This window comes from Pinus tabuliformis, chromosome 7 (genome assembly GCF_031772625.1).
Source record: "Pinus tabuliformis cultivar Carrire ecotype Pingquan chromosome 7, CPIR1, whole genome shotgun sequence".
In the NCBI taxonomy this organism is placed as follows: Eukaryota; Viridiplantae; Streptophyta; class Pinopsida; order Pinales; family Pinaceae; genus Pinus; species Pinus tabuliformis.
Genome location: NC_142293.1, coordinates 103171435 through 103190642, shown reverse-complemented (window position 1 = coordinate 103190642; position 19208 = coordinate 103171435). Strand labels below are relative to the sequence as shown.

At 38.4% G+C, this 19208-nt stretch overlaps 2 protein-coding genes across 3 annotated transcripts; both read right to left on the bottom strand.

Annotated features, from left to right (window-relative positions):
- Positions 1 to 930: 930 nt before the first annotated feature.
- On the bottom strand, positions 931 to 6768 carry LOC149245482 (putative cysteine-rich receptor-like protein kinase 20). Of its 2 annotated transcripts, none has more exons than XM_089457778.1 (8): positions 6098 to 6768; positions 5812 to 6003; positions 4095 to 4225; positions 3549 to 3765; positions 3207 to 3444; positions 2782 to 2917; positions 2398 to 2576; positions 931 to 1295 (listed from the first exon to the last, which is right to left on the bottom strand). In XM_089457778.1, the coding sequence occupies exons 2-8, from the start codon at positions 5969 to 5971 to the stop codon at positions 1244 to 1246; spliced, it is 1113 nt and encodes a 370-aa protein (XP_089313904.1). In that variant the 5' UTR covers positions 5972 to 6003; positions 6098 to 6768; the 3' UTR covers positions 931 to 1243. The 2 variants fall into 2 exon arrangements, with proteins under 2 accessions (XP_089313904.1, XP_089313903.1); XM_089457777.1 differs by having other exon boundaries at positions 2370 to 2576; positions 6098 to 6765.
- Positions 6769 to 18032: 11264 nt separating this feature from the next.
- On the bottom strand, positions 18033 to 18857 carry LOC149245481 (uncharacterized). The gene has a single exon (XM_089438768.1). It carries the CDS (start codon positions 18855 to 18857, stop codon positions 18033 to 18035), a length of 825 nt encoding a protein of 274 aa, XP_089294894.1.
- Between the last annotated feature and the right edge of the window lie 351 nt (positions 18858 to 19208).

Sequence of the window (19208 nt, the reverse complement as noted above, 5' to 3'; positions counted from 1 at the left end):
GAAGTTAAAAGAAAGAGGTTTTTACACACACAGTAGTGTAATATGCAGAGGATGAATGTAATGTTTTTTTTTGTTGAATGTGTAATGAAACGCACAGCAGTGCGAAGAACAAAAAAGGGAGAACAGAGAAGCGTGAATGTAGGCTGTTCGTTGAATATGTAATGTTGAATGTGTAATGAAACGCACAGCAGTGGGAAGAACAAAAAAGGGAGAACAGAGCAGCGTGAATGTAAGCTGTTCGTTGAATATGTAATATAGAATACGCAGCAGCGTGAAGGGAATGTTTTTTATGTGGTTGCATATGTAATGTAAGGGTATACGCAGAAGCGTGAAAGCACTAAAGATGTCTTTTTGTATGCATTGTAATATGAAGAAATTTTACTCACAGCAGTGTAAAATTTCAAAGCAGAGAGAGAGTAAATTTATTTATGTGGAACTGAAGCGTTCCATGGTTTCTTGTTAATGAATAGAAGTTTTTTTTGTGTTGCTGAAACTCTGTCCTCAGCAAAACAATTTTTAGCTTCTCTGTGCTAAGATCATGTATGTTGAAAACAGAGCATCATTCTCTCTTTTGTTCAGGTTATTTTGTTTTGGAATTAAACAAAAAATTCCCAACCTAACAAAGCAAAGATAATTGGAGGAAAAAGCGATGCCTGCTTCAGATGGGCCTTGGGGCCTCATTCCCATCTCAAATCATATGACAAGCTTATGAGATTCTGAAAGAGCGAGAGACAGTTTCTCCCAGGAAAATTTGGATTTGAATTTGTTTTTATTTTTTTTATGTATAGAAATTTATTCTAAAACATGGTTTTCTACCAATGGTAGAAGTAATATTCATTTACATTTGTTTGATATTCATTTTCTTTTTCTTTAAAAAAATGCTTTGATATTACCAACTGCGCAAATATTATCATCTACATTTGTCTTAAATGTGATACTCATTTTCTGTTTCTTTATTTGTACAACGTATCAGTCTCCTCTTTGCTGGAGTGATTTTGATAACAGAACAAAATTACAAAATATAAACATAAGTGCGGTTATGATTATCATGATCACTCGTAGATATTGGCCCATTATGCTCATAAAAAAAAGGAACATCAGTAAATGATCCTCTTGTCCTAAGTTGCATAAGCTGCATTTTCAGATCACTGATCCAGTTGTCCAAACAATATAAATCGCATTGACAGATGTCATGAATGTTTTCTTATGCATTCTCAGAAAATGCTCCAGTTGTATAAGTCATTTACGTTAGGCGGCTTCCTTGTAGGCTGGTTGGTTTCCGCTTCCGGGCAGAGCTGTCAAATGGTGTCAATTAGAGACTTCGTTAGCAGAGCGCCCTGGTGTAACAAATATTTTAAAGTAAAAGAAATCTGCTCACGGTTAGAAAGATGTTTGTGCATAGACCTTCACATGACACACACACACCTGCAATTTTAAATGGATAAATGTTTGTGCATAAACCTTTTAATGGATGTTTGGATGGGATTAATGACGACAACAAATGATGTTCGGAGTAGAAAAACATTCTTCATTCAAAATTTATCACTGTCAAGTAGTTATAATTGCTAACATCAAATTTAAGGGTGATAATTTGCCAAACATTAAGTTCAAGGCAGCAGTTAAAAGGGTTGGGAGGTTACGTATGGCATTTACCCATCTAAGAAGTTCAATCTCTATTTTGACCATTTGACCTTTGATTGATAGTGAGAAGGGTAAATAGCTTCAACAAATCAGACCTTTGTCTCCAAAAATCTCCACCTTCAGTTAAGTCATAAATTCTACCAAGTTACTGACTATCAACATTAACCTCTAATTTATAATCAGAACAACTCAGTTTATTATTATTCCCTCGGTTGACCAGAAGAAAAAAACATCCCAACATCTATACATCAGCATTAAGTACCCACTATTTTAAGAGATGTACCAACGCGCCCCTCGCTTTACTTCAAAAATACAAAACTATAAAATGGCAAACCTGGAAATGAAATGGGTAATTACTAAAATTTTGTTTAGCCCCTTCCCCTTTTGCCCAACCCTTTTCGCCAAATGAAAGCTCTAAACTAAAAGAATCCTACGCTTATCTGGAGTGGATTGTGTTATGACAGCTTTTATACCATTTTCTGAAAAACAAAACAATCAAATACATCTTCACACTTATAAATTTAAATTGCATTTTATATGGTTTTCCATTCAACATTGAAATTGAACCAGGCCTAGCCTGGCTATGGGAGGGAAAAAAAGAACTGCCATAAATAAAACTCTGAAAAATTAATCTGTCTTTTCTTCATTATACATAAATTTACGGCATCAAATCTCATATTTGAAACCCAAAAAGTTGGAAATGAAAAATTAGATGGAGAAGGTGATACCAGTGGCCTTTTGGGATTGGACAATGACCTATAAGACTTTGAAAGCATCGTAGTAACGTCGGCCATTGATGGGCGAAGATTTACATCGGTTTGTGTACACAGAAAACCAACATGAATGCATCTAGTGGCTTCCTCCATATCGCATGATTGAATTACTGTTGGATCAATAGTCTGCGCACTTTCCCCTCTTTCGAACGAATTCCATACCTGCATTTTCATAAAGTATGGCATCCATAAGGATGACTGTAATTTAGTTTCTTGTTAAATTAGTATAGAAGTCAACAGATGAGGAATTCATATTAAAAGAAAACCCTAATCATCTACCTGGCTAAATGGTCTACAGATGAACTAAATAACATGGTCTAGAACGAAGATATCTCAATACAACCAGAACAATGTCAGAATATCTCACCCCTCTCAAAAGTATCTTGTCTAGAAATAATTTATTTTTCCCGGTGACAAGTTCCAGGAGAACAACACCAAAGCTATAGACATCGGCTTTTGGAGATGATTTCCCGAACGTAGCATACTCCGGTGCTACATACCCGCTGCATATTCAACTCCAATGGAAAAGATAATATTGTGAGGGAACTTTTAGGAGTTGAGCAATGATCAGGTGGAATTATTTGCAGAGGAAACTGTAGTGCTAGATCCTAGAAGATAAAAACTTAACCGAGAATGTAAATTCCAAACCAAAGACGTCATAAAGTAAAACTACAATATTTCAATTTCTTTATAAATTATACAGCCCTAGTTGTAAATAGCTTTTACTCATGCTGCCTCATTGTGAATAGATTTTGATTGTGCTATTTTGTGATGATTATGCTAAAATCTTACTAAGTTACTTTGGGCTCCAGTGTGGTGACGTGAGTCGTATCTTCAGGGAAAAGTTTTGAAATGTCGAAATCTGCTATCTTAGGATTCAGTTTCTCGTCCAATAAAATATTTTCTGGTTTAATATCTCCATGAACAATCAACTGTGGAGAATCCCGGTGAAGATAGAGAAGCCCATTAGCTATTCCCAGGATGATGTTGTAACGCTTGTGCCAATCAAGGGCATTGCATTTGTTTGGATCTGTATCCATGCATTCAACACACCAAATCAAAACCGAACTAAATAGATTGATACATTAGTGCTTTTTTCTCTGCATATAACTTAATTAAGTGTAAGTGACTCACGGGATAGGAATTCATCAAGGCTTTTATTCGGTAAGTACTCATAAACAAGAAACCCTTCCGATTCCTCTGCGCAATAACCTAGTAGTGTCACAATATTTCGATGCCGACTTTGGGCCAAACTGTGAACTTCATTCCAAAATCGTTTCTTTCCTTGCTCAGTAATTTGAATTTCAGACAGCTTCTTCACTGCTATTTCTTTTCCGTCTTGAGTAGTTCCCTTAGATATTCAGACAAATGATCGGTATGAAACATTTTGTGAAATAAATCTTAATGGCCTTTTCTTTGATTTCAAGCCTGTAATCTGCATCTCATGGTTATAGATTTTGAAATATACTTATTTGTAAATTCTAAAGTATTTTTAAAATCGGATAAAAAGAATATAGTTCAAATAAAAGTTAAGTTTACTTCTGTTTATAACCAGGGTTGAAGATTAGAAAATCTACAATCTAAATAAAAATAACCACCTTTATTCCAAAATAAATCTCCTACTCCTACAATTTAAATTCTTACATAAACCACTTAAGTGTTCTGATTAGCCTATGTTACCTTGTATACGTAGCCAAATCCTCCCCGCCCAACCTCTTCGCAGAAATTGTTCGTAGCGGAAGACAGTGTTTTCCTTTCGAACAGTATTGGACCATAATTGACTAATGTGTTTTTCTCCGGTTGCCCATTATCTATACAACGAAAATACAATTACGGTAAGAAAATACATAATTAAAATAAAGATTCGGGGCAAAATTAGTTTATGTTTCCTCGGGACATTCAGAGTTTATAAGATTTATAATATAATAATAAAAAAAACCATCTCTTATGTCAATTATATCAAAAATGTCTCATATAATGTATTATTTTTGTATTTGTTTTAAGATAGTATTTCGGTGGTGCTTATTTGTTTTATTGACAGATTTAGGAAGGTATATAGATTAGACAAATTTCCATGTAAAATTAAGTGTTTCTGTCACATATATTTTATTCTCAATTCCTCTTTATTTATATATAGAGATTATTTGATTTTTATTTTTATTTTTTCTTATGAAAGTAATAAAAACTAATTTTTTTCCCAAAATAATTTATATTTCTGATTTTGCCACTTCCCCAACTTGTCTTTTCAATCATTTAGTAAACTTCTCTTAATAATATTATCTCCAAAACCTTCTAACAGATCAGACTATTCTTTAATAATATTATCTCCAGACCCTTCTAACAGATCAGACTATTCTAACCTGATTAACACTAATGATTCATCATTCATATTCATTAATTTCAACATCCAGATAAATGAGGGCAAACCGTCCAAACCCGGATCTGATCAAACATCGGTTTAGAACGGTATGCCCTAGTCAAATGCAACTGTGATGTAGGGAGAGAATGATGCCCGTCAGCATCCTTCCAGGGATTTTTGGAAGCCGCTAGGTCTGTTCATTATAAGGAATAAAAATTCGATTTTGATGCTGCTGGGCATGAAGATAAATAACAGCGAGGCCACGAATACAATGCACAGTGTGCGGAATCCCCATATCCAAAATGGTGGCAGCTTTGAAGGTAGTTGTCTATAATGCGTTTTTTTGGAAATTTTTCTGGTGGGTTTTTTCGATCAAAATCTCGCAGCAATTTATTGGAATCGCAAGTTTGATAGCTAGTTTCTGCACAATCAAAGCGTCTCACAGGTTTTTCAGGGTGCTGAATCCAAATATGCAGTGAAAAAACCATTTTAAATAATACAAATCAATATTTAACCTCAATTTTTTCGACCCGATTCTGGCACCAGAATCTCCAAAATATACAGTGAAAAAACCATTTTAAATAATACAAATCAATATTTAACCTCAATTTTTTTGACCCGATTAGGAGTTAATGCATTTATGTCGAGGAATTGAGAATGCATTATGTCAAAGGAATTGAGCATGATTGTGTGGTTGTTAATATCACTAATCACCGAGAAAAAGAGTGGTGTCTAAAGACACCATTGTTGAAATTTTATGGGTAACCCTCACCAATTTATCTAGAGCTTTCTAAATAGAAATAGGTTACACAAAACCATAAATTAGCATAAATGTGAAACCCAAAAACTGCTCCTACCTTTACTATAACCACCATAACCGTCATTCCAACTAGCCCTAAACTTAGGAATATAATGTTCCCTAAACTTAGTGATATGATGCTTTTATGTTGAAGAATTTAGGACGGAAACTAATTACTTATAGCAAAACAGTAGGGCTACTCTGACGGTCCTACGAGTTCAGATCATGATATGAAATACCTTTGTATCCGCCCAATTTAACTTGTTTCTGTTGCTCAAGCTTCGTTTTCTGTATTTTGCTCTGACCAACTGGGCACAAATTCGCACGCTTCCCGGATTCCCGCAGCTTCTTCAACAAAGCATCGGCCGAAATCTTATTTCCTGAAACCATCGCGTTCATGTTGACGAGATTGAAAACAACGGTCTCTACGCCTGCAACAACAAACATGTGGTTGCCAATATCTATAATCTGCCCTCACAAAAAAAACAAAGGAATTACCAAACATGCCGAATCCCAGCTTGTTACCATCGACTTGCAGGAGAATGTCCTGGTACGCCTTACAGGCATTTGTTGGTGGGGCAATAAATCTTCAGACAACAAGTTTGCCCATCGGTCAATTGAATCCGAAAGTTGGGCAATCCGTTCTATTTGGCCTAATCGCTGGTCAAATTCAATTCGTTTTCTCAACAGATCTAGGGTTTTGGGGACAAAAATGAAGGTTGATAACTTTAGGGTTTATGGCGAGGGCTTCAGAGGTGTATTGACGGCGGTAGGGTTTGATGGCAGCGCAACAAATGGTTCTGGCGGTGCTTGCGCCTTCGATTCCGATCTATATGATGGGTTGTGCAGAGGGTAACAACAGATCTAGGTCTTTGGGGACTACGGTGAGGGTCAAAAAATTTAGGGTTCCTAGTGGGGGTTTGAGCGGTGTAAGCGACAGCAGTAGGGTTTGGTCACAGTGTATCGAATGGTTCTGGGGTGTCGATTCGGATCTATATGATGGGTTGTGCAAAAGGCTCAAGGATCTGGTCACGGAATATCGGATGATTTTGGGCTCTAAAGCGATGGGATATGAACGAGGCTTTGGGGCTTTTTGTTTTTTTGTTTTTTAACACAGTGGCTTTGTTGATAATAACTACTGGTAAATTTTGGCGAAATATTTGGGACATTATTGTTCTGAACAAAGAACCTGTAATATCAGTAAACAGATCTTGTGGAGACAACTTTAGGTTTGATATTTCTTGAAGATAAGTCATGTGATGTGACCTCTCATGTTCCAGTCATGGAACAAATAATTGAAATACTCTTGAATTCGTAGAAAACTCCACGTAAGTTTGCTCAACGATCACTATCACAGAAAACTTTAGCGGTAACATCTGCCGCTGTTGAAGTTGGCAATTATAACTCTTTGAAAAGGACTCACGCATACGCTTGTGGTGTGATGTCTAATGTTTTTTTTCCCTGAAACAATAATTAAAGTAGCCTTGAATTTACGGTATTGTTGGGAATTTTTTTGTTAAATTCCAAAACAACTTAACTGAACTGAACAGAAAAATGATGTCCTTTTTGCTACAGGATCTTTGTTCGCTGAGCAGACAGAGTTTCTTACACCCACAAAACAAACTTTGCATTCATTAATAAAACAATCTCTTATAAAATGATCTTCCTCTTAATGGAGGGATTCACCAAGAACTTCCAGTTCCTTACAAAAATTATTACTCTGTTTTCTCTTGAACATTCCTTACAAAAATTATTACTCTGTCTTCTCTTGAACATTCTGTTTCTGCTTGCAAAATATTACACCGCTCATTCTGTTTCTGCTTGCAAAATATTACACCGCTGTATGTAAAATTACATATATTCTGTTTCTGCTTGCAAAATATTATTACACCGCTTCTGCTGTAAAAAATTACACATACTCTGTTTCTGCTTGCAAAATATTACACGGCTGTATGTAAAATTACATATATTTATATTGTTGCATACTCCATTACAAACATATTCAACAAAAATACATTTCATTTCACTGAATCAACAAAAAAAAAATTCCCACACAAGCATTCCCTTTTCACCGAGCAACAAAAACTTACATATGCAAAATGAACAACATATACATACCATACGAGCTGCTAAATGAACAACATATACATACCAATATACATACCATAGCGTATATATTCTTTTGTTTTCACTCAACAAAAAGACAACCCTTACATTACATATGCAAAATGAACAACATATACATACCATACGAGCTGCTAAATGAACAACATATATTTACATACCATACGAGCCATACGAGCTGCTAAATGAACAACATATATTTACATACCATACGAGCTGCTAAGTGAACAACATATATATACCATAGCGTATATATTCTTTTGTTTTCACTCAACAAAAAGACAACCCTTACATTCACACTGCTATGTGTGTTTCACCTGCGCGCTATATTCTTTTGTTTTCACTCAACAAAAAGACAACCCCCCTTACATTCACACTGCGGTGTGTGTTTCACCTGCCCGCTGCAATGTGTGCTTCCCCTTTTTTCTCATTACATTCACAAATGAACAACCAAAAACTAAAACATAACAATTGCGTTTTTACTATGCCCATACTTCCGTAAAATTTAAAAAAAAAACATTAAATTTAAAATACTTCACCTACTTTCTACCAAAAACAATTAATTTCATTTATTGTTTTACGGAGAAACTGTCGATCAAAATGAAAACTTCACGCAAGGTTCATGGTGCAGGCCAGTATGCAACTTTAGTTCGAATCGGACGGTGGACTGCCAAGCTTTCAATCAAACGGCTATCGCTCAATTAAACCAAACGAGTTTTACCTTCCGAGGAAAAGTGGTTTTCAAAAAATGTTGTGGACACGCGTCAGTGCAGGGTTTTATCGCGTCCCCTCCGGAGAATACCACCGCTTGGAGAAAAGCGGTGCGATGGAGTCTGGTGGTTTTCCAGAATTTAAATGCTGCACGGTTCAACTATCGCGGCAGTTGAAATTATAATTTCAACACTCCCCTTTAATTTCAACTGCTGGGTTATCAGTCATACCCAGACATTTCCTCAAAAATTCAAAACTTTTCTGTCCCAATGGCTTGGTCAGAATGTCTGCAACCTGCTCCTGAGTTCTGCAATGTTCTAAGACAATTTCTCCATTGTTTACCAATTCCCTGATGTAATGAAACTTTGTGTCAATGTGTTTCGTTCTCTTATGAAACACCGAATTCTTGGATAATGCAATAGCTGAGCTATTGTCACAAAAAATCACAGTTCCTTTTGTTTGCTCTTGGCATAAGCTCCTTAACATCCTTCTCATCCAAACTGCTTGACATGCTGCTGCTGTAGCTGCCACATATTCTGCCTCTGCTGTAGACAATACTACAATAGGTTGCTTTATAGAAGCCCATGAAATGGCTCCTTAACCCATGTGAAAAACATAACTGGATGTGCTTTTTCGATCATCTACACTTCCAGCGCAATCACTATCAGTGTATCCAATTAAATCTGAACATTCTGAAGTAGTATATAAAATCCCAAACCTTTTAGTACCTTTAACATACCTCAGAATCCTTTTTGCTGCCTGCCAATGTGCTTCTTTTGGCCTCTCCATGAAACTGGAAATTAAACTAACAGCATACATTATATCCGGCCTCGTTGTAGTCAAATACATGAGGCTGCCAACTATTCTCTTGTACAAACTATGATCAAAATCCTTGCTGTTGTCCTCTTTGCTGAGTTTTAATCCCATCACTGTATGAGTGATTGTTGCCTTGCTCTCTTGCATATTAAATCTTTCCAACACTTCATTAACATATTTCGCCTGTGAGATAAAAATCTCATTTCCATTTTGTTCTACTTCTATTCCTAAGAAGTATCTCAGCAAACCCATGTCAGTCATTTCAAATTCTTCTTTCATGACTGTTTTGAAATTTTCAATAAGATAAACATCATTGCCTGCGAAAATAACATCATCAACATATAGCACAACAATTAGTAATTTACCATCATTTTCTTTGATGTAGATGGTGGGTTCTCCCTCACATTTTTCAAACCCATTTTCCAGTAGATAGGAATCTATCCTATTATACCATGTTCTTGGTGCTTGCTTCAGCCCAGAAAGAGCTTTCTTCAATCTGCACACTTTGTGCTCTTGGCCTTTCTTTTCATAGCCTAGAGGTTGTTCAATGTAGACCTCTTCCTTTAACACTCCATTTAGGAATGTTGACTTCACGTCCATTTGGTAAACTTTCCACTTGTTTTGTGCTGCTATGGACAGCATTGCTCTCACGGTTTCCATTCTAGCAACCGGTACAAAAGTTTCATCATAGTCTCTCCCATACTGCTGCTTATATCCTTTGAAAACAAGTCTTGCCTTGTGTCTTTCTATTTTTCCTTCAGCATTACTCTTGGTCTTGTAGACCCATTTAACTCCAATGACCTCCTTTCCTTTTGGTAGTTTAACCAAATCCCATGTCTTGTTTCTTTCTATGGCATTAATCTCCTCATCCATAGCTTCTATCAATTTCTTATCCTTAATTGCTTCTTCGAAATGAATAGGGTTATCAACATGACAATACAATGCAAACAAAGAATTCATACCTTCATTTTCTGTCTCTTGTTCATAAATATCGCCTAAATTTCTAAACTTCTTACCTCTTTCATTTGGTGTACAAGTACTTGAAGAAGCACTTGAATTTCCTCCTTGTGGTGTGCTTGCAGAAGCACTTTCATTTCTCCTCAAGGGTGTCCCTTGCTGTCCTTGTGTTGGTGTTGATGTTTGGGGATGTATTTCAGCCATATCCTCATCATGTTCAACATGTGACAAAGAGCTTTTAACATTCACTGTTTTCTTTATGCTTCCATCCCAAGCTTCCTCCTCAATGAACTGAACATCTCTACTCACAATGAGCTTCTTGATGGATGGGTTATACAACCTGTATGTTTTGGATTCCTCACTGTATCCAATGAAAATACATTTCTCCCCTTTGTTGTCCAACTTCTTCCTTAGCTGATCTGGAATGTGTGCATAAGTCACACATCAAAAAAATTTCATGTGGGTGACTCTTTGCTTTCTCCCACTCCATGCTTCTTCAGGAAATGTATTCATCACTGCTTTTGTAGGGCCTCTATTCAAAATGTACGCTGCACAATGTACAGCTTCTGCCCAATAATCATTTGGCAAATGCTTTGCCTTTAACATACTCCTCGCCATGTCCATGATTGTCCTATTCTTCCTTTCAGCAACTCCATTTTGCTGCGGGGTGTACCTAGCTGTAAACTGCTTATGAATTCCATTTTCTCTACAAAAACGTAGAATTCCTTGGAGATATACTCACCTCCTGTATCAGTTCTCAGAACTTTGATATGCAATCCGCTTTGGTTTTCTACAAGCGCTTTGAAATTGCAAAATTTTTCAAACACTTCACTTTTGTTCTTCAGGAAATAAACTCAAGTTTTTCTTGTAAAATCATCAACGAATGTTAATATGTAGTGGCTGTCTGCAAGTGATGGAGTTTGCATCGGTCCACATAAATCTGAGTGGACAATTTCTAAGAGTGCTTTTGCCCTTATGATTTTCCCTGATGGAAAATTTTCTCTGTGATGTTTCCCCAAAATGCAACCTTCACAAAGCCTGTCAGGTTTCTCTATCAATGGTAATCATCTTACCATTCATTTTCTACTCAACAAGTTAAGACCTCCAAAGTTGAGATGTCCAAATCTCAAGTGCCACAACCAATTTTCATATTTTGGTTCGCTTTGGAAAGCCTCTTGAGTCACTGCTGCAAGTACTTCTTTATTTTTCAAATCTGCCTTCATTCTGAGAGGGAACATCATATTCCTTGTCATCTTCACTTCAACAATACATTGTTTGTTGGGTGCTCTATCCATGATGGTGCATACATCATTCACAAAGAAAACATTGTAACCCTTTTGAATAAGTTGTCCAATACTTAAGAGGTTGCATTTCATTCCAGGAACATAATAAACGTCTGCTATGGTTTTCTTTTCACCTTTCTTTGTTAAAACAATCACTTCTCCTTTTTCCCATAATAGAAACTTTATTATCAGTCCCTAGTGTGACTTGTGACTTCACATTCTGATCTAACATGGAAAATAGGGCTATGTTTCCTGTCATATGGTTGTTGCAACCGGAGTCTAAAAACCATATATCTTCACTCGTTTCTTCAGCCATGTTACAAGCTATAAACAAATTATTTTGGCTGATATTTTCTCTAGTGAGATTTGCATTAGTTCTATTGCTCATATCATGTTGATTCTTCCTACATTCATTTGCATAATGCCCATATTTTTTACAGTAATAACATTGGACATTGGATTTTTCATACCTTTATCCTTGAGCATGATGTTGTCCACTTTGTTGGCTGCTGCCTTGGCCTTGGTTCTGATTTGGATTGCTGCCTCTTCCTTGAGCATTTGCTGCACTGTTTCTTCCACTTTTGTTTTGGCTTCTGCCTCTTCCTCTCTTGTTTCCTCTGCCTTGACCTCTTCCTCTTCCAAAAGACATCTGGGTCTTGAAGGCATGCTCTAGAGATGAGTTTTCATTTCTACTCAATCTCTGCTCATGTGTTATCAGTGATGCATGTGGTTCATCAACTGTGAAGTTTGTGAGATCCTTTGTCTCTTCTATGGTGGTGACAATCACATCGAACTTTGAGGGTAGGACCCTCAACAGTTTCTCCACAATCCTTTTTTCTTCAAGAATCTCTCCATGAGATCTTATCTGTGTGATTAGACCAATCACATGTGTGAAGAATGAGTCAATGTTATCTGACTCCTTCATGCATAAATTCTCAAAATCTCTCCTCAGCAACTGTAGTTTTGTTGTCTTCACTTTCTCCATGCCTTGATAGGTTGTCTTGAGAGTTTTCCATGCTTCTTTGGATGTCTTGGCTGCTGCTATCCTTGGAAACACACTCTCATGCACTGCTTGATACAAAAATACGAGGGCTTTTGAGTCCTTCTTCTTATAGCTCTTCAACAGATCTTTCTCTGCCTGAGTTAAGTTATTAAACTCATCTTCATCTGCTGGTTTTTCAAAACCATCCTCAAAAAATTCCCATAAATCTTGTGAGGCAAGCAAAGCCTTCATGGTTATTGCCCAATAGTCATAGTTTTTCCCATTAAACTGTGGGAGCTGAGTATTAAAGATACCCATGCTAGCGCTGGTGCTGGAGCCAGCCATTCTTGCACTCTTCAAAATACTTGACTATGTATTTAAAAACACTGATTGTCTTCAATAGCAGCACAAAAAACTGACTTAATAATTACCTTGGATTTTTGACTGAGTCTTCACTCTGCTGAAGAAGCTGCTGCAGCAAGAAACCCTTCCTTCAGCTTCTTTGACACCTTCAAAGAGTCTGGACAAACTCTGATACCACTGTTGGGAATTTTCTGCTAAATTCCAAAACTGAACTGAAAAATGATGCTCTGTTTTGCCACAGGATCTTAGCACAGGGAAGCAAAAATTGTTTGCTGAGTAGACAGAGTTTCTTACACCCACAAAACAAACTTTGTATTAATTAATAAAACACCCTGTTACAAAAGGATCTTCCTCTTAATAGAGGGATTCACCAAGAACTTCCAGTTCCTTACAAAACTTACTCTGTCTTCTCCTGAACATACTCTGTTTCTGCTTGCAAAATATTACACTGTTGTGTGTAAAATTACATATATTTATACTGCTGCATATTCCATTACAAACATATTCAACAAAAATTACATTCACTGCACTGTTGTGCGTAAATACATTTCATTTCACTGAATCAACCAAAAAAAAAATCCCACACGCTGCTGCGCATTCCCCTGTTGTTTTTCACCGAACAACAAAACTTACATATGCAAAATGAACAACATATACATACCATACGAGCTGCTGCGTATATATTCTTTTGTTTTCACTCAACAAAAAGACAACCCTTACATTCACACTGTTGTGTGTGTTTCACCTGCGCGCTGCAATGTGTGCTTCCCTTTTTCTCATTACATTCACGAATGAACAACCAAAAACTAAAACATAACGATTGTGTTTTTTTTTTTTTAGACAAATTTCGGTTGCTATATTATGAGCTGAAAAAAGGAGTCAGATCTCCATACATACAATACTTTCTAGATATCTTGGATCAGAGGAATTACAAAATGGGTCCCTTCCTTGATCCTTGTTCTAGTAGTTCTGCCTCAGAAACTTCCTAAACTACTGTAAATCCTAACATATTGCAAAGACCAAAATTTACAGCTACACAACATATTTAATCTATTTCAATATGACTGATTTGCCTAGCCGTGGACTCTTCCGAATTTGGGTCTGGATCCATCTGTTTTACACTGGAGGAGCTGGGGGCATCCTTAGTCTTTTTATCCATCATGTACTGTAGGATTGCAATCGACTCTTCTGCATGACTACAACGATTCGCCAAGTTTCTGAACTGCTCATGGAGAGAGGACACTCTGTGCAAAAAAAGATTAATTTCTGCCCTGTATTTCTCATTAAGTATCCTATATTGATCTTTCATTCTTGCCTCCAAACTCTTGACCTGGTCCTCCAAGATGCGCTGTTGTGCCCTTAACTCCTCAAATTCTGCTTGAAGGTCTGCACAATGGAGGCAGTCTTCTGATCGGTCCATATTTGTCTCAGGTGATTTCCTGTTTGAAGTCTCAGCTACTGAAACTCGAGTCTTTTGAGCACTAAGTCGATTATAGCAGGTTGAAGCAGCTACTGTAACTCGAGCAAGCTTAATGGATGGCCGATTCTTTTGAGCACTAAGCCAATTACAGCGGTGCCAATGCTTACCCGGACAACTTTGCTTAACACATTGAAGAGATCTATTCTCTGATGTATAAATAGAATTAAACTGCGCGCTTCGAGGGCGGGAAGATGTCAAACTGAGCATCATGGGACTATTGCATATCCGCAGAGTGATCAGATGCAAATCTCGCATAGCATGGAGGGTCGATCTGAAAGGACAATTCTCACCTGAAGGCTTGTGGCTTCTCATGCGTTTAGGCGAATTCCTGATTGCAAATCTGGGCAAAATCCTACCCACATGTCCTATTCTGTCGCCGGCACGGATTCCTTGATCTATCTCACTGGTTCTGTCAGCTGGAGATCGCCTGCTGTTGACTAGATATGTAAGGATCATGGTAACGGTTGGAATGTCACGCTGGAATTACAGCTCAGACTGCCAATGGGCCTTTCGCATGCTCTGCTGGCATGCTTATCCGCTTCCTTGTTCAAACTACGTAGGATGTGATAATAACTAACCTCTTCCATTGTCGCGTGAAGGATTTGATTTCGTTGATTTATCTGTTGGATGAGAATATTTGGTGTACTCTGTCGGTGTGCCATACGCCGAATGATTATTGAGGAATCCTCGTACACCACTGCCTTCTTTATCCCAAGCTTGATTAATTGGGTGAGACCCTGAAACAGGGCTAGTCCTTCAGCTATGTTGTTGGAGTTCTCCCCTAGTCCCCATTCATAATGAAGGATGCAGTCTCCGTTTGCATTACAAATAAGGCCCCCTGCACCGGCCAGACCCGGATTCGACTTAGATGCACCATCAAAGAATAAGCAGAATCTATTGCAGTTACTCAGCCAGTTAGAGAATTCCTCTTCCTTTAATCTCAGTTTCCATGCGCTTTTTGCTTCTTTTTCCTTTGTCCCCATCCTGCTGGTTTCCTGAACACTGGATATGTTCTCCAGAACGTAGCTGAGAAGATTTCTCTCCTCTATACTGTAATTTGTTGCGTCAATTTTGCCGCTGGTGTGGTTTGTAATTGATTCTAGAGCCAACATTTTGGCTTTGTGGCAAATTTTCCTGGTGCTGAATCCTTTCTCCTGGAAGACCTTGCCATTTCGTGCTAACCAGATGCGCCATAGAAGTGTGAGTGGTATGGTGTTCCATACTCTTTGAGCCAGCTTGCTTCTTTTCTCTTTCCAAGGACAGTTCTTCCTCCATTTATAAATCGTTTCTGCAATGGTGGTCTGGGGTTCCGAGGGTGATTCTCCAATTGAGGCCATTTTCTTCCAGCATTCACCGACCACTGGACATTCTATAAATAAATGTTGCATTGTTTCCTCTGATCTGCAACAGTTTGGGCACCTGGATGGGCCCATTATGCCTCTCTTTCTTAGGTTTTCCGTTGTTAATGTTTTCCCTTTCAGAAGAAGCCAAATGAAAAACTTAACCTTGGGGGGTGCCTCTACTCTCCATACTATTTTCCAGTGGTTCCAGGATTCCGGTTGATAGGTGTTGTCACAGAGATATTGATGTCCAGCTTTTACTGTGTATTGTGTTCCAGTTGGATCCCATCGATACCCATCCAGTGTACCTTCTTGAACCGGAGCTTTGCTGTGGAGGAGCTTCTTTAGGGCGTTGAGGCTGGTTTCTAACACATTGGGGGGATCCGGGAATTTCCAGCCTATCCAGGCATGAGTGTGGGTGTCCCATTTTGATATTTGGGACAAGTGGAAGAGTCCTTTATCATTAAGTCAGTTTATGACAGGGATTGCCTCTGCTTTTGATCCCATAGGTTGCTGCCCGAGGATTTTGTCTCTAGAGAAATTGATACTGCTTCCCCCGCCTGGGACCTTAGAGATATTTTGATACATGAATGGTATAGCCTTCTTACAAAGTTGTCAGATTTTTGTACAGTCTCTGCTAGGAATATTAGACTCCAAAAGCTGCTGCCTTGTACAGTTTAAGTATTTTACCTCCAAAACCTTCTTCCACCACACTGTAGGCCCTGCGATCAGTCTCCATACTATTTTTGCTCCAAGGGTCAAGTTGAGAAGCTTTGGGGATCTGATGCCCAATCCTCCTTTTTCCTGAGATTGGATTATATTCTCCCAGCTTACTAGATTGAATTTGTTTTTATCCGTTTTCCCTCCTTGCCAAAGAAAGTGTCTGAGTGCTCTTTCCATTTTCTAATGGAAAACAGCTGGAGCTTGATATAAAGAAAAACGGTATATGGGGAGAGATGCAATACCTGATTTTAGGAGAACTAGCCTTCCTTCTGGGTTCAACCACATTGTGCCCCATTGCTGCACTTTCCTCTTTATTTTGTCAAGTATCTCATTCCAGGTATCAGCTTTCAAGGGTCCCAAACTTACTGGCATTCCTAAGTAGGAGAAGTGGTTCCAGATTAGACTGCAGGAAACTCCAAATATGCTTGCAATACTGTGAATGGTATGGTTTGCTGTGTTCCATCCATAAATACAACTTTTTATCTGGTTGACTTTCCCTCCTGAGTAATCCATGTATTGGTCTAAGAGCTTTTTGAATCGCCCTGCTATTGTAGTGGATGCTCCTCCTATCAGCAGAGTATCATCTGCAAACTGTGAATGATTGATGTTCTTTGTTCCATGTTCGATCTTGATGCCAGTGATTAATCCTACTCTCCGGTTATAGTCCAAGGCTTGACTGAATGATTCAGCCATGAGGATGAACAGATAAGGAGAAAGGGGGCAACCTTGTCTGAGACCACGGGATGATTGGAAGGCTGCACATGGTCTCCCATTTATCAAGGGGGAGATCCAAGGTCCAGTTATACATGCTGCAATCATAGTGATGAAGGAAGGATCAAACCCAATTTTATGTAGGACATCATACAGATAGGAGTGCCTTACTCTATCGAAAGCATTTGCAAGATCCAGCTTTAGAACAAATCCTTTTTCCTTCCTGGTTAAACTCGAATGGATGGCCTCTTGTACAAGGAGAATAGAATCAGTAATGTGCCTGTTGGGGAGAAATCCCCCTTGATTTTTAGAAATCAAGGAGGGAAGGAGAGGTTTAAGCCTGGCTGCTAAAATTTTTGAAATAATTTTGTAGGCTGAGTTGCATAATGAGATTGGCCGGAATCTCGAGAAGGAGGAAGGGCGATTTTCTTTTGGTATCAAAGCAAGATAAGTGGAATTGGTGAATCCCCCCATTTTACCTTTTTTCATCACCCAACAAATCATCTTTAAGAGATCTTTTTTTATCATTGACCAGTATTCCCGATAAAAGCAAATGGGGAATCCATCCGGTCCTGGTGCTTTGTCTAGATGCAAACTCCAAATAGCTGCTTTGATTTCCTCTTCTTCTACTTCTTTCGTAAGATTGTTGTTCATTTCTTGTGTGACCCCTTTAGGCAGATACTGGAGCATGTTTGAGTAATCTTTTGCGCCTTTGTCTTCAGTCAGAAGTTTACAAAAATGCTTGGTGGCTACTTCCTTTATAGATTCATGGGTACTATATCGGTTTCCTTCATTGTCCATTATTGTGCTCACTGTGTTTCTGAGTTTTCGCACAGTGGCTTGTTTATGAAAGTAAGCTGTGTTTTTATCTCCTTCCTGCAACCAAAGTTGCCTTGATTTCAATCTCCACTTTATTTCTTCATCCCTAAGGATTTGATTCAGCTGTGAATATAATTTACCTTCTTGTTCTTTATTCTGCTGAGATAGCCCTTGCCTTTCGATTCTCTGTTGCACATCCTCTAGATCTTGGCTCTTGATAATTGCTCCTTGCCCAGTTCTTTAAAGCCTGCCTTACTCTTTTAAGTTTTGTCTCCCAGATATAACTTGGAGACCCCTCTACATGATGGATCCATGTCGTTTGCACCACTTCTTTTGCAGCTGGTATCCGGTTCCATATTGAGCTATATTTGAAGGGTATGGGCCCTAGAGGGCAGTGGCTTTGGAGAGTTAGAGTTATCGGATAGTGATCAGAAGCCGACACATTGAGGATATTTGAATAGCCTGTTGAGAAAGTGGAAAGGTATGCTATGCTGATAAGGAATCTATCGAGCCGTTCCATGATGTTGCTGGCACCAATTCTTCTGTTACTCCAGGTATACCTACGGTTTTTGGGCCTGACATCAACTAGATCATGATCCTGTATTATGGTCTCCAAGCGACTTCTGGAAGGATCAGGAGTGAAGTTACCTCCTCTTTTTTCATTAGCATGCAGCACTAGATTAAAATCTCCTGCTACAATGAGATTGGTATTCTGGTCCATTTCTATGTTTGCTTTCAGAGTGTCCCAACATATCTCTTTTTCTCTATACTGATTTGGAGCATACACATTATACACCGTTACTGATTGGCCTCCGGTTCTGCTTTCAAGTGCGGTTCGGATCCAGTTTTGATGAACATTGGTAGAGCTGCACATCCATTTGTTGCTATCCCATAAAGTTGCTATGCCGCCTGAGGCTCCTCTTGCCTCACTTATGCTTCCACGGAAATGTTTCTGCTGACTAATTACTCTATTCATTTCACATTGATCTTGCTTTGTTTCTTGTATAAGCATGATTTCGGGGTTCTCGCTGTGGATTAGATCCTTGAGGGCAACTAGCTTGGAGGGGTGCCCTAATCCCCTGCTGTTCCAAGATAGTATTTTCATCATGAGATACTAGATATGTGGAGAGGTGCTCGCCTCTCATGGCCTTTATTGCTGTTTTCTTTTTCCAGATGCCCAAGAATAAAGGTCTCTATTGGTGTTTGAGTGCCCAATGCTATGTCTTTTTGTGCGCTTTCGTCCCTTTGTTGTTTAGCTGATTTTCTTCCAGGTCCTTGCTTTTTTGGAACATCACTGGGCGCTCCATGATCCTTTGAGGAGCTCCTG

Coding starts and splice junctions, on each gene's coding strand:
- LOC149245481 (XM_089438768.1), bottom strand. CDS start 18,857: ATGAATAGAGTAATTAGTCAGCAGAAACATTTCCGTGGAAGCATAAGT.
- LOC149245482 (XM_089457777.1), bottom strand. CDS start 5,971: ATGAACGCGATGGTTTCAGGAAATAAGATTTCGGCCGATGCTTTGTTG. Junction 4,226..5,811: donor TAAATTGGGCGGATACAAAG/GTATTTCATATC, acceptor TTCGTTGTATAG/ATAATGGGCAACCGGAGAAA. Junction 3,766..4,094: donor GATTTGGCTACGTATACAAG/GTAACATAGGCT, acceptor TGAATATCTAAG/GGAACTACTCAAGACGGAAA.